Raw genomic sequence first — 14,321 nt, 5'->3', positions numbered from 1 at the left:
TTGGTTCAGTTTCTAAATGCCTGTAACAGCTAGAGCTGGGCAAGACTGGAGCCAGGAGCCCCAGCCAGGTCTCCCATTTGGGTGTCAGGAACCCAGGTACTTTGGTCACGATGCACTGCCTCCCAGGCACATTAGCAGGAAGCTGTTTCACAAGTGCAAACTAGGCAGGGCTGAACCAGCACTCCTGTATGGGATGGAAGTGTCTTAAACGGTGGCTTAATGCTGTGTGTCACAGCATCTTCCCCTAGAATTGACTTTGAACAACAGGTTAATATAGAATAGAAGAACCAAATGAGGCACTTGGAGCTGTGGGGAGTGAGAGGTGATACCATTCTGTGTTTTTCTGAATGACATCTAGTGAGGACTTCAGGATACCCTACAAAGTCCATAGGAAATGAAATTTACAGACAAGTTTGTATTGGCACAAAATTGTTTGAAATTCATGGGTAGTGTTTCATAATATGTATTTTCTGCAAATTTTTTGAAAACTCCTTGTACTGAGTTTCCCCACACAATCTTTCTTTCTGTCACATTTCACTTGTATTTTCAAATAAATCTTCTCTGAAGCTAAACCTGGGCTTGTAGACTCCCCAGTTGTGGAGAGAGGAAGTTCCTTTTCCAATTCTCCTTTCTCGCCTGAAACTGATCAGGAGTAGGATTACATAAAATGAGTGCTGTTTGTTTTTCCTAAATAGGCTCCATGAAATGAACATTTATCAAGCTCCCATCAGTCTAATTTCTCACGTATCATCATTATTTATTAGCGTCAGCTACTAATGTGTTGTTTAGGAGGACCAATATGGCTCTCACACATTTCTTAACTTTGCAATGATATTGGTTATGTTATGATTTCTTCTTAGACCAAAGTTACCATTGATCTTTGGCGGATTGGAAGAAGCCTGTTAGCACTAATTGGAATGTCTGACTCTTGGAAGTATCCAGGACCCATGTTGTGTTAATACATTTGTTGGTAACTGTGGTTTGGAACTTCCACAATTTATAGGAAGCTAGAAGTGTGACAATGATTCTCAGCCACTAGCTGCACATTGAGTTTGCTTGGGGAGCTTTAAAATAAATGCCACATCCCCAGGCTCCACTCTGCCCATTAAATCAGAATCACCAACATCCACAGAGTTTTTTTTTTTTTTTTAATCAAGGCCTGATTAGAGGTTGGGATTTTTTTTTTTTTAAAGATTTACTTATTTATTTGAAAGGCAGAGAGAGAGAGAGAGAGAGAAAGAGAGAGAGAGAGAGAGAGAAAGTCTTCCATCCATTGATTCACTCTCCAAATGGCTGCAATGGCGGAGCTGGGCCAATCTGAAGCCAGGAGCTAGGAGCTTCTTCCAGGTCTCCCACATGGGTACAGGGGCCCAAGGACTTGGGCTATCTACCATGGCTTTCCTAGGCCAAAGCAGAGAGCTGGATCGGAAGTGGAGCAGCCAGGACTCATGGGATGCTGGCACCGCATGTGGCGGCTTTACCCGTTATGCTATAGTGCCGGTTCCACGTCCACAGTTTTACAAATTCCCCAGGTGATCCTAATTTGGAGTCATAGTTGAGATCTGCTAGCCAGAGCTAAAGGTGCAGAATTTTCACTTAGGGGCAATCGTGTATCCAGCCTTTGAGAAGAGAGTGGGCTGTGAAAATGTCAACGCCACAAAACTCTATTTGTTCTTTTTTTTTTTTTTTTCTCCAGTTGTGGGATGTGGTAACGAAAAAGCGGCTGAGAACCATGCTTGGTCATTTATCAGTAGTCGGGGCTCTGAGCTGGAACCATTGTATCCTCAGCAGGTAAGAAGCTTCTTACTGGAACCAGTTGTGTTTGAGTCGCCACCTGACTGTGGGCGCTGAGTGAACAGAATTAATATTTACAACCAAAACTGAAATGACACAAAACAGGACCTCAGACATCGCATGATCATGACCCTGCCCTCTGAGGCCTGAGCTCTGCTCTAGCTGTGAGTGTTGTCCTGACCACACATCCCACAGTGGCTATTGTGCTTTCAGATAAAAGGTGAGACTCCCTTTAGGCAAAACTTTTCTCTCTGTCAAGCAATACCTGCTAAAATATTTGTTGCTGAAATCAAATACTTATTGCTAAAAGTATCAATTCTATCAAATATGTTAAGATTTGTGGGGCGTATTTCTGATTCACAGATCCACTGGAAAGAGTTTCATGCATCGCTCTATTCAGTGGCTCTCAAACTTGAGCAGGCAGAAAAACCACCTGGAGGGCTCCTTAAAACACAGGTTGCAGGCCTCCTGCCAGGAATTTCGCATTATTTCTTATGGGGGCTGATAGTTTGCATTTCTAGTGTCCTGAGTGACACTGATGATTCTTTTTTTTTTTTTTGGACAGGCAGAGTTAGTGAGAGAGAGAGAGAGAAAGGTCTTTCTTCCGTTGGTTCATCCCCAAATGGCTGCTACGGCCAGCGCACTGCGCCGATCTGAAGCCAGGAGCCAGGTGCTTCCTCCTGGTCTCCCATGCGGGTGCAGAGCCCAAGCACTTGGGCCATTCTCCACTGCACTCCTGGGCCACAGCAGAGAGCTGGACTGGAAGAGGAGCAACCGGGACAGAATCTGGCACCTCAACCAGGATTAGAACCCAGGGTGCCGGCACCGCAGGTGGAGGATTAGCCTAATGAGCCACGGTGCTGGCCTGATTCATCATTTTGAGAATTACTGATTTAGTTTAAGGACTTCTATTTAACCAGAAAAGGTGATGTGTCCTGTGATCCAACACAATTGGCCCGAATATGTATTGTTTTTAAGAATAGCCATTTATCCTTATACCATACTTCTTAGTGTAGATTTAAGTTAGTTACATTCCAAAGTCTTACACAATTTGTTCAAGTAGCTCAGATGTAAATTTGAGATTGTAATACTTTGTAGTTATAGGCCTAACTAAACACCATATAGTTGTTGTAGTTGGTTCTGTACTTTTCCATCTCTTACATGCGTGCAGGGGCCCAAGTACTTGGGTCATCTTCTATTGCTTTCTCAGGCCTTAGCAGAGAACTGGATCAGATGTGGAGCATCCAGGATTCAAACTGGTGCCCATATGGGATGCTGGTGCTGCAGACCAGGGCTTTAACCCGCTGTGCCACAGAAAGTTCTTATAATGATAACAGGTGCCATTTCTGGACTACTGTGTGGCAGGCACTGTTCTGTACTCTTCCTGTGAGCACTCCCTGTAATGACGCTATGTGATGATTTCTTGTCTCCTATTGGTTCTTCCAGATGAGTAGCCTGAGACGCTAGACTGAACTCACAGGGTTACCAAGGGACAGAGTCAGGATTTGAACCCAGATGATCTGACTCCAGAGCCCCTATTGTTAACCAGATTGCTGTTCATTGTTGTGCTTGAATAGTTTAAAAAAATAAAACACTGGGCTTGAGAAATTTTTTTCTTTCTTTTTTAAAAAAATATTTATTTTTATTTATTTGAAAGACAGAGTTACAGAGAGAGGTAGAGCCTGAGAAAGGGAAAGGTCTTCCATCTGCTGGTTCATTCCCCAAATGACCACAATGGTCAGAGCTGAGCTGATGCAAAGCCAGGAGCCAGGAGCTTCTTCCTGGTCTCCCACACGGGTGCAGGGGCCCAAGGACTTGGGCCATCCTCCAATGCCTTCCTGGGCCACAGCAGAGAGCTGGATAACAAGTGGAGCAGCTGGGACTTGAACCGACGCCCTTAATGGGATGCTCGCATTGTAGGCCAGGGCCTTAACCCAGTCCTCAGCAATGGCCACTGAGAAATTTCATAAATAATTATAGCAAGTTGTTTACTTGTTCCTTGGAGAAAATTAGTCTACAAAGGGTTCTTTATCTTTGAAATAAATGATATGATTTTTGTCATTGTTTCGATCAAAGCCATTGAAAGTTGATAGAAGCTTTACCCTCTAATTTGGTGTCATACTGCAGTTTGCTGTGAGATTTGGTTAGTATTAAACTCCTGTTACATATCAGTAATGTAAGCAAAACTGAGAGTAGATCTGTAGATTAATAGGAATATACCAGTTAAATAAAGGAAATAATGGATTTTTCAAAAAGATTTATTTATTTATATTTGAAGATTGATTCATTTGAAAGGCAGAGGCGGTGGCCAAAAGAGGGAGGGAGGGAGAGAGGGTGAGAGAGAGAGAGAGAGAGGACTTCATCCACTGGTTCACTCCCCAGATGGCTGCAATGGCTGGAGCTGCGCCGAGCCAAAGCCAGGAGCCAGGAGCCAGGAGCCAGGAGCTTCTTTTGGGTCTCCCATGTGGGTGCAGGGGCCCAAGGACTTGGGCCATCTTCTACTGTTTCCCCAGGGCATAGAAGAGAGCTGGATTGGAAATGGAACAGCTGGGACTTGAACCGGTGTCCATATGGGATGCTGGCACTGCAGGTGGCAGCTTTACCCGCTACACCACAGCGCTGGCCCTTATTTATTTATTTTGAGAGTGGAGTTACAGAGAGAGGGAGAGAGAGAGAGAGAGAGAGAGAGAGAGAGAATTTTCTATTAGCTGGGTCCCTCCCTAGATGGCTACAACAGCCAGGGTTGGCCCATGCTGTAGCCAGGAGCCACGAGCTTCTTCTTGGTCTCCCTGTAAGTGCAGGGACCTAAACACTTGAGTCATCTTTTACTGCTTTTTCCTGGCCATTATCAGGGAGTTAGATCAGAAGTGGGGCAATATGGAGACAAACCAATGCACATAAGGGATGCTGGCATTGCAGGAGGTGGCTTTACCCACTACACCACAATGCCAGACTAAAAATAATGGATTTTTAAGTCTATCATTTACTATAAATATATACTAAAACAATCTAATTGAGATAATATGAAATATCCCGAGTTCCAAAGAAGTAATATTTCATAGGTACACTATAAAAACTGCTGTGAAAGTCTGGTTATCTTCTAAATTTAACTTCATGGTTGCCTACACCATATTAAAACCATCAGAAACATCTCTTAAAAGGATGTTTTTTCAATTCCAGATTTGAAACTCAGGCTGACAAATCTATTTCACTTGGGAAAAGAATTGTCCAGGCACAGTACTTCATCCATATTAAGCCAATGCATTGCCATCTGTGTTCTGAATCTCTCCTAAAGAGCCTTGCAGTCGTTCTACTTTGAACAGTGCTTTTATCCATGTTTTCAAATGTTTCTGTAGAGAAAGGGCTTGATCTCTCTTAGACGTAAACCTGCCTCATCTCTGCTCTTGTGCAGTGGGTCAAGACTGGGCTGTGTGTATCATCATGATGTCCGGGTAGCCCAGCATCGTGTTGGGGCACTTGGCCACAAGCAGGCTGTGTGTGCTCTGAAGTGGTCACCGGATGGCAGACTGCTCTCCAGTGGCTGCAGTGATGGGCTGCTGACAATATGGCCCTACGATCCCGCTGCCAGTGCACAGGCCCAGCCACTGAAAGTCATACCTCAGTCCACAGCTGTCAAGGTAAGGAATCCAAGTGCTCTCTGAAGTTTCCATTTACTCAGAGACCACCAGGTACCCTTCACGTATGAAAAGAAAACCTTAAGCCAATATTTTGATATTTTTCCGAGCTCTCCTGAAAGACAACCCTACTTTCATTTCCCCACATGTCAGATGTTTTGGTTGTAGGTGACTAAAACCAAAGTCAAGTTTGAGCTTAAGCGAAAAAAAAAAAAAAAATATATATATATATATATAACGGTGGAGTCTTAGGAATATATACTTCTTTCAAATATTTGTTGGATCGAGGGCCTGGAATATGCCGTCTGAGCCCTGCCTTTTCAGCCCTGGGTTCTGCTGGCCTTTGGTTAGTTTCATTTTTCCTGCAGTTTTGTGGGCACTGTGGCTCTCAGCAGCCTCAGCTTCAGATTCTTCTAGATGCGCGCTGGATAAGGAGCCACCTTTCCTTGTGACTTTGGTGGAAAAGTACCAGAGAGGACGCTGCTCTCCCTTTGGTTGTAGTCTTCTCTCTCAATTAATTGCATCCAGAGAGCTGGGCACACTGATGGGCCTGGGTCATGAGCTCACACCCAAGAAAAGAGATCCCTCCATGGAAGAGGGAGGAGGTGCCTTAGAACTAAACTGATGCTCCCCCATGCTCTGCTTAATGATTTCTTTTTTCTGTATTTGCAATTCCTTTTTTTTTTTAAATTTATTTATTTATTTGAAAGAGTTAGAGAGAGACACACACAGAGAGAAATCTTCCATCTGCTCATTCACTCCCCAAATGGCTGCAATGGCTGGAGCTGGGCCAATCTGAAGCCAGGAGCCAGAAGCTTTTTCTGGGTCTCCTTTGTGGGTACAAGGGCCCAAGGACTTGTGTCATCTTCCATTGCTTTCCCAGGTGTATTAACAGAGAGCTAGATCAGAAGTGGAGCAGCCAGGACTCAAACTGACACCCATATGGGATGCTGCTTAGTTCCAGTAAAAAATAATCCAAATTTTTCATTTTGGAGACCTTAGTGTCACAAATGCGTGTCTTGACCTCAACATAGTTCCAGAATATTTACCACTCATAGAGCCAAGAAATGGCTTACCTTATTAACCATAAACAAGTTTATTAGAATGAAAACTTAAAAGTTATCATAAAGTTTCAAATACAGGTTAGAATATATAGCGACTGCTACTACTACCTAATGCTGGCCCAACAGCTCTGGTTTGTGGTTTTTAATGTTTACAGGACATTGAGAATGATTTTAGATGCACATTTACTTATTAATGACTTAAAAGTAGAAAAAATTGACATAAATAAAATATAAAAACAAAACAAAATAGATAAAAAAAAGCCTAAGTCAAGCAAAACAAGTTAATTCTTAAGATGCCTCATTGTAAAAAATACAATGGATTGAACTATTTTTTCTTTTATTTATTTGAAAGTCAGAGTTACACAGAGAGAGGAGAGGCAGAGAGAGAGAGAGAGGTCTTCCATCCGATGGTTCACTCCCCAGTTGGCCGCAAAGGCTGGAGCTGTGCTGATCTGAAGCCAGGATCCAGGAGCTTCTGGGTCTCCCACACAGGTGCAGGGGCCCAAGCACTTGGGACATCTTCTACTGCTTTCCCAGGCCATAGCAGAGAGCTGGATTGGAAGTAGAGCAGCCAGGACTAGAACCGGCGCCCATATGGGATGCCGGTGCTTCGGGCCAGGGTGTTAACCCGCTGCACCACAGCGCCAGCCCCTGGGCTGAAGTATTAACTGAAAGTCCTCTTCACTAGTCTCCAAAAACCAGAGCATGCCGAGTCTCCTGGCAGCTAAAGCTCAGGGATTCACAGAACAGTCACTGGTGTGTGTCTCCCTATATTCGCCACCAACTAATGAATGGGTATAGCAGAAGTGGACTTCAGCAATTGACATCTGTATGATTCTTCTCATGCAGTAGCTTCTAGTTTTTGCAAAAACGGCTCGTCCATAGTAAAAGCTAATTGAAAGTGGAGTATTTGATAAAATGATTATATACATATACATACATACATACGTACGTTCACACATACACACACACATCTATCATAAAACTGGGGCCCATGGAAGATCTTCTGAGCCTCCTGAAATTGAAGGCAAAACGTTGTTTCATAAAATGCCAACATCTCACATGAGGATACCTAGGTTTGATACCCAGTTACAGCTCCTGTAACTTCCTTCTAAAGCAGACCCTGGGAGTAAGTGGTGATGGCTCAAGTAGTTGGACACTTGCCACCCATGTGGGTTACCTGATTGAGTTTCTTGTTCCTGGATTAGGCCTGGTTCAGCTCTGGCTGTTGCTGGCATCTGGGGAGTGGACCAGTAGATGGTGGCATGCACACACACACACAAGTACATATGTCTGCCTCTCAAATAAATATGTAAAAAACAAACTTTGTGTAACTGCTAGCATAACTTGAAGTAGAGTCCTATTAGATGCCTTCTCTTCTGGAAGTGACTTCTAGTTCCTGACAACTAATGTCTGGAGGGTGCAGTGTTCCTGTCTTTGGAGAGTAGTCCCAGGAAAGCAGACCCCTGGGACTTCTGCTTACCGAGTGCATCATAGTCACAAGCTCGCCTTTTCCAAGGCTGACAAGCCTGTGGTATTCTTTGGGACTTTAAAGGCCATGGATTGGTGTCCCTGGCAGTCTTCCGTCCTTGCTGTTGGAGGAGGAATGAAGGATGGATGCCTACACGTTTTGGATATAAACACTGGGAAGAGCATCCAGACCCCAAGCACAAACTCACAGGTAAATATCTCTGTTGGAGTTCACCTTCATTCCTATCTTCTACAAATCTTGTGAAAATAATTTCTGGTAGAACATAGGACCCAAGCATGCCTCTTCTTGCTTACCAAGCCCATAAGGAATTTCAGTTCCCAAGTTTCTTTTTTATAAAACCTCTTAATCTGTGAGTCCAAAGGTAATTTAATATAATTTCTTTTCTTTTCTCTCTCTTCCTCTTCTTCCCCTTTTCTTCTTCTCCTTCTCATCTTGTTCCTCCTTTTCCTCCTCCTTCTTTTAGTATTTCCTCCTTTCTTATCACTGCTTTGTGCAACTTGACAGTAGCCTGGGTATTCCTGGCCAGTGATCATAGTTCACTTAAATTTGTTGGTTTGTTGTACCTAAGCCTAAGAATATACTTGGCCACTTGTTGCCTTGGGATGAACTCTCCCAGAACTACCATAATTGCCATAACGCCTTCATCCTAGCTGTGCCTGGAGAAGGGGTATTAGAGAACACTGTTACAGTGAGTGCAAGTGTATTCATAATGAACAGAAATTGCCATAATCCTATATTTTTGGCCGTTATAACAGATTTGCTCCCTAGTCTGGCTACCTATGACAAAGGAGATTGCAACTGGCCAAGGTACTCCTAGCAATGATGTGACTGTGTGGGCCTGTCCTAGTCTGTCCAGGTCAGGTGCGTTTTTTGGTAAGTCAAGGGGTGAGTAATGCCATGCGTGTATAGCAGAGTGAGCTGTCTTTGGCAGGAACAGTTGTGTATGAAAGATTTGTCTCCTTCTGGTTCGTTGATGTACCTTAATTGTCAGAGGAAAAAGTCTTCTACCCACCCCATCTCAGAGAGTACAGATGTACTTCCGGATTTGACTGAGATTGTTCATCACTGAAAAGTCTTCTCCCTGCATGTATGTGTGGATGGCGCATTGATAATCTTCAGCAGTGTTTGATCTTTGGAATTAACTAGCATCATAACTCATCTCATTTGGAAGAAAACCCAGCAGTGCAGAACACAAGGAGACCCCAAAAGGCTCAGGCATTGCTGTATGTGTGGAGGCCACAATGACCAAGAGGCTTCCTCTGTGAGCATTTGGACCTTTAAGGCAGACTGTTGGTCTTTCTCTGTTTAGTTCTATAAATGTCAACTGTCAACTGCATACTTCTTGAGAACAAGACTCTGTGATGGGGAACAGGACCCAGTCCCTGTTCTCAGGGTCTTCAGTCCTCTTAGGTGCAGTCTGGAGTGTTCAAGGGGCCTTAAGGGTGAGCAAGCATCTCCTTCTACCCAGCCCTGGGAAATAGGAAGACAAAAGCAGTGCTTGAAGAGGGAGCAGGGCTCGAGCATCTGGTCTCTCCCAGAACTCTGGCTGTATTCCTCTTCTTCCTCTTTCCACTCAACCTTGCCTCCTGGTCAGCCCCTCAAATTTACTTGTTCATTCTTTATTAAGCATCTACCATGTGTCAGGTACTTTTTTGGGGTGCTGGGGGTACACAGGTGAACGAGAGAACCACAACCCTTGCCCTCATGGAGACTAAACGTTGGTAGGAGGAAACATACAGAAAACAAATACATTTAGTGTTAGGTAGCATTTATACCACAGTTCTCTGAGATCCTGCAAATGTTACTTGGCAACAGCAAAACAGCCTTATCAGATAGACATTCTCCCTCGCATGGTCAGCCTGACTGGGCCTTGCTCTTGTCAGCCTCAGAATGACCTTGATGTCCATCAGCTGTTACACTGTGTGGTCTGGTGAGTAAGGGTACAGGCAACACTTGGCCAAGCCACTCTGGTAGACACGCCCAAGTGTAGGGGGAGCATGAGTTGGTCTTTTCCATATTATTAATCATAAGACATGCAGCTCCTTGGACCTTTTCCAGTAGAAAAATATTTTAAACCAAAGCTTCAAACCTGGTTCTTTACAAAGCCACAATTTCAGCCTATAGGTAGGGCTTCAGTTAGGTGGGGGCATGTGATAGACATGTGAATCAAGTTGCTGATCTCAAAATAAAGAATGTATGTATCAGGTGCATTTCCTTGTTTCTTTGACCTTGACAAGCTCTAAATACTTTAACATTTAAAGATTTTAAAAATTTTGTATTTTTTTGAAAGAGAGATACAGAGATGAGCAGAGATTGTCCCCTCACTGGCTCACTCCTCCAAGTGCCTACAGCAGTCAGGGCTGGGCAAGGCAGAAGCCAGGAGCCTGGAATCCATTCTGATCTCCCACATGGATGGCAGGGGCCCAAGTTCTTGAGCCATCACTGCTGCCTCCTACAGTGCACATCAGCAGGAAGCTGGAATTGGAAGTGGAGTCAGGATTTGCACCAGATGTGGGGATCCCAAGTGGCATCTTAACTACTGTCCCAAATACCTGCTCCATGCCATGAATACTTTAGTTTTGACTCTCGGCGATTGTCTTTACATTCACTGTACAGAATTCCAAAGAGCACATTTAACCTGTTCTCCTCTTAAAATGTTTATGACTGGGGGGCTGGCGCCGTGGCTCTCTTGGTTAATCCTCCGCTTGCGGCGCCGGCATTCCATATGGGCACCGGGTTCTAGTCCCGGTAGCTTCTCTTCCAGTCCAGCTCTTGCTGTGGCCCGGGAGTGCAGTGGAGAATGGCCCAAGTGCTTGGGCCCTGCACCCGCATGGGAGACCAGGAGGAAGCACCTGGCTCCTGGCTTCAGATCTGTGCAGCACTGGCCATGGTGACCACTTGGGGAGTGAACCAACGGAAGAAAGACCTTTCTCTCTGTCTCTTTCTCTCTCATTGTCTATAACTCTACCTGTCAAATAAAGAAAAATGTTTATGACTGGAGAATTTGCAGTTACTTTTGAGCTTTCAGACATTAATTTTCATCTCTAACCTGGCAGTTTCTTCTGTATATAGTATTTCCCAAATGTGTCTAACAGGATGAGTGTTCTTCAAAAGCATATCATGTGGTCAGATAAATTTGGAAAATATGGCTTAAATACGATTTTATTCCCTAAGGATGTCTCAAAGGTTTGAGCAAGTTAAGTGTACTTTGTCTCTCCAGTAGGTTGTAGCATTCAGTGTTTCCCGAGCACATTTGGGAGCTCTGTGGCAGGGGAGCGTCTTGAGGTTCTTGTCCCATGAACACACTTTAGGGAGCGTTGCTATGTACTTGAGTCTGCTTAGATAGCTAATTTCCATTGTGAGTCAGGGACACTGGTCTTGACGTACACCTTGGTGACTGAGATCTAGATCAGGGTCTTCTAAGCTGGGGATTGTGACTCACTGGATTATCAGTGCAATAGGTCAAGATCAGCTTTAAAAAAAGAAATAGAATAGTAGAGAATGAAAAAAAAATAGATGGTATTTTGTGAAATTATTACGAGTTATGTAGTACATGTATGTGCCTATGTGCGGGGTCACTACATAAAACCCAGTTTTGACTGTGGGTTGTGATCACAAGTTTGGAAAAAGCTGTTCTAGGTGATGATCACACTTTTATCAAGTCTCATTCTGTTAACCTCAGTTACGATACTTTGGGGGAAAATGTTAAAGAGGTCTAACCTGCCTGACCACAAAAAACAAAGAACCTGTTATTGTTCCCAGCTACTGAGTTCTAATTTCTAAGCTTTGAAACAGGAGTAGGCAACTTTTTAGCTCACAGCTGTCACATAGCCTTGGACTTGATTTCCTCTGTCTATCATACCCCTGTATATAGTCTTCTTTCTGAATGTACCTGCATAACGAAAAAAATACCTTCAAGGCTTTCAGTAACAATGTTCTTGGGAGTTGGATTGTAAACCCTGAAACAAGACCTTTGTCTGGGGCAAAGGTGGCACTTCCCACTACCTAGTAAGCTAAGGTTGTCACTCATCTGAGAGAGGAACTTCATGAATGCTTTCTATTCCATCCCAATGTCATTTCCCAACAAGTTCTAGAAGCCACTGTCCAATTTTCAGGACGTGGTTTTCAATGCTTGCTTTGGGAAAGATTTGTGATCTTTTATTTTTTTCTGTTTTCTTTTCTCCTCTTTTCCCCCTTTCCTTTCAACTTAACATAGCATAATATATAATGAAAGCATTTTATCAATTATTGTGTTTATGGGATAGACTTTTCTTTCCTAGGTTTAATTTAAAAGCATCCCTTTATGTTCTGTATTATCCTTGTGAAACAACTATAGCAAATTGCTTTTCAATTATATGGCTTTGCATTTAAAGAAAAATGGAAAAACTGATGCTTCTTTTGCACTGGGTTTATGTGAGCTAATGATTAAGGCATTGAATTTGATCCTACCTCTGGCTTTGCTGTTAATTAGCTGTGTGGCCTTGAGTGAGACATTTGATAGTCCTAAATCTTTTTCTTCACATATGGAATGAGTGGACTATACTGTACCTATGATTCTAATCTTTTGGCACCCATCTCATGTCCCCTTAGGGGCACCTGTTACTGTTTGTATGTACAAAAGAATATTGAGAATGATCCGTGTGGATGGAAAAAGCCTCCAAGTGTGTAAGATATGTTTCCTTCAGGAATGGAATAATGTGTACTCTCTCTTTTTTTCTTTTATTCATCTTGTTAGAAAGACACTCCTCTCCCTGGCCCTCCTACAGAAAGATCTCCCATCTACTGATTCACTCACCAAATGCCTACAATATCCAGGGCTGGGCCAGGCTGGAGCCAGGAGCCTGGTATTCTGGTTCTGCCATGGAGGTGACAGGCACCCAAGTACTTGATACATTCCATGCTGCTTCCCCTGGTGTGTCTTAGCAGGAAGCTGTGTCAGAAGCAGAAGACCTAGAACTCAAACCAACACTCCAGCATGGGATGCAGGTGCCCCAAGTGGCTCTGCCGAACCCCTGCCCCCTACACACTCCTTTCTGCTGAGCATCCTGTATAGAGCATGAACTGCTTTCTGAAATTCCTGCTCTCAGTTGACTACTAAGCACTATCGGTCCTATGAGGAGGTAACTACTTGTCTAGTCTGATTGTAGCTGTGCCCTCAAATATCTGCCCAGATCAAAATCTTGTTTGCTCTCATCCCTTCCCCAATCCTCCCAGCTGCAACCTCCATTAATAGAGCCAGCTTTATTTGAACCTAAATTTTTGATCATTGAAGTCACTGTTGGGTTAGCTCAGGTTTGCAAACCATTTTCTAAGGGATGCTCAAGTCAAAAAGATTTGGGTCAAATAAGTTTGAGAAATGTTGCTTCTTATAGCTTTATCTCCAAAACATATCTTAAAAACTAGTTTATTTAATGTATTTGGAGAGAGATATCTTTCATCTGCTGTTTTATTCCCCCAAATGACTGCAGTGGCTGGAGCTGGTCCAGGCCAAATACAGGAGCCTGAAACTGCATCTGGGTCTCCTACACGGTGGCAGGAGTCCAAATACCTGGGCCATCCCCCACTGCTTTCTCAGGCACATCAGCAGGGAGATGGATTGGAAGCAGAGCAGTGGGATTCAAACTGGCTTGCCAGGGTGGGATGCTGGTGTCACAGGCAGCAGTTTAGCCACCTGTGCTGTCTGCTGGCCTCTAGGTTAAGGTTCTTGAGATGAGGTCATCCTGGATTCTCCAGGTGGCCTCCAAATTCAGTGCCAAGTGTCCTGCTAAGAGATAGGCAGAGGAGGACAGAGGTACAGAAGAGGGGATGACGTGACCACGGGGGTGATGTGGCCACAAATGCAGGATTGCCAGTGGCTCCAAGAACTAGAAGAGGCACATTGTGTCCCCTAGAGCCACCACTGGAGATCCCAGCTTTCCTATCTCCAGAGCTCTATGAGAATCAATTCCTGTCGCTTCAGTAAGCCATGCAGTTTGTGGTCATTTGTTAGGGCAGCCACAGGACACTGATACAGAGGCGAAGAGCAGCAGAAGGGAACTGAGCAAAGCCTCAGCTGCTCAAGAGGGCAGGAGTGTCACCTGGGTTGGCCCTGACTGGTGTTTACCTAGCATGGCTCAGTAAAAGCTGCCTCTGAACTTAGTGTGCCAGGGAGTGTGGCCCCTCTTCGTCGTGCCTGAGGGCCTCTGCAACGGCCGTTGTGATGTGGATGTGAACGTCTCTCCTTCTTCCACCAGGCCACAGAGGCAGAGTGCTGCACCTGGCTTTGAGTCCAGACCAGACCCGGGTGTTCTCTGCTGCAGCTGATGGGACAGCCTCTGTGTGGAGCTGCTGCTGACC

At 44.3% G+C, this 14,321-nt stretch overlaps 1 protein-coding gene across 1 annotated transcript in view; it reads left to right on the top strand.

The window, feature by feature from the left end:
• Window positions 1-14,321, top strand: part of CDC20B (cell division cycle 20B) — a 40,929-nt gene extending 26,608 nt beyond the window's left edge. The window contains exons 6-10 of the mRNA XM_062211932.1: window positions 1,697-1,791; window positions 5,207-5,432; window positions 8,049-8,174; window positions 8,741-8,858; window positions 14,219-14,321. Coding sequence (XP_062067916.1) covers window positions 1,697-1,791; window positions 5,207-5,432; window positions 8,049-8,174; window positions 8,741-8,858; window positions 14,219-14,319 — 666 coding nt within the window. The 3' untranslated portion in view covers window positions 14,320-14,321. The remainder of the gene's footprint in view (window positions 1-1,696; window positions 1,792-5,206; window positions 5,433-8,048; window positions 8,175-8,740; window positions 8,859-14,218) is intronic.

Source organism: Lepus europaeus, chromosome 15, assembly GCF_033115175.1.
Source record: "Lepus europaeus isolate LE1 chromosome 15, mLepTim1.pri, whole genome shotgun sequence".
Taxonomy (NCBI): Eukaryota; Metazoa; Chordata; class Mammalia; order Lagomorpha; family Leporidae; genus Lepus; species Lepus europaeus.
The sequence above is the reverse complement of the archived record's forward strand: the minus strand, read 5'-3'. Positions and strand labels throughout refer to the sequence as shown.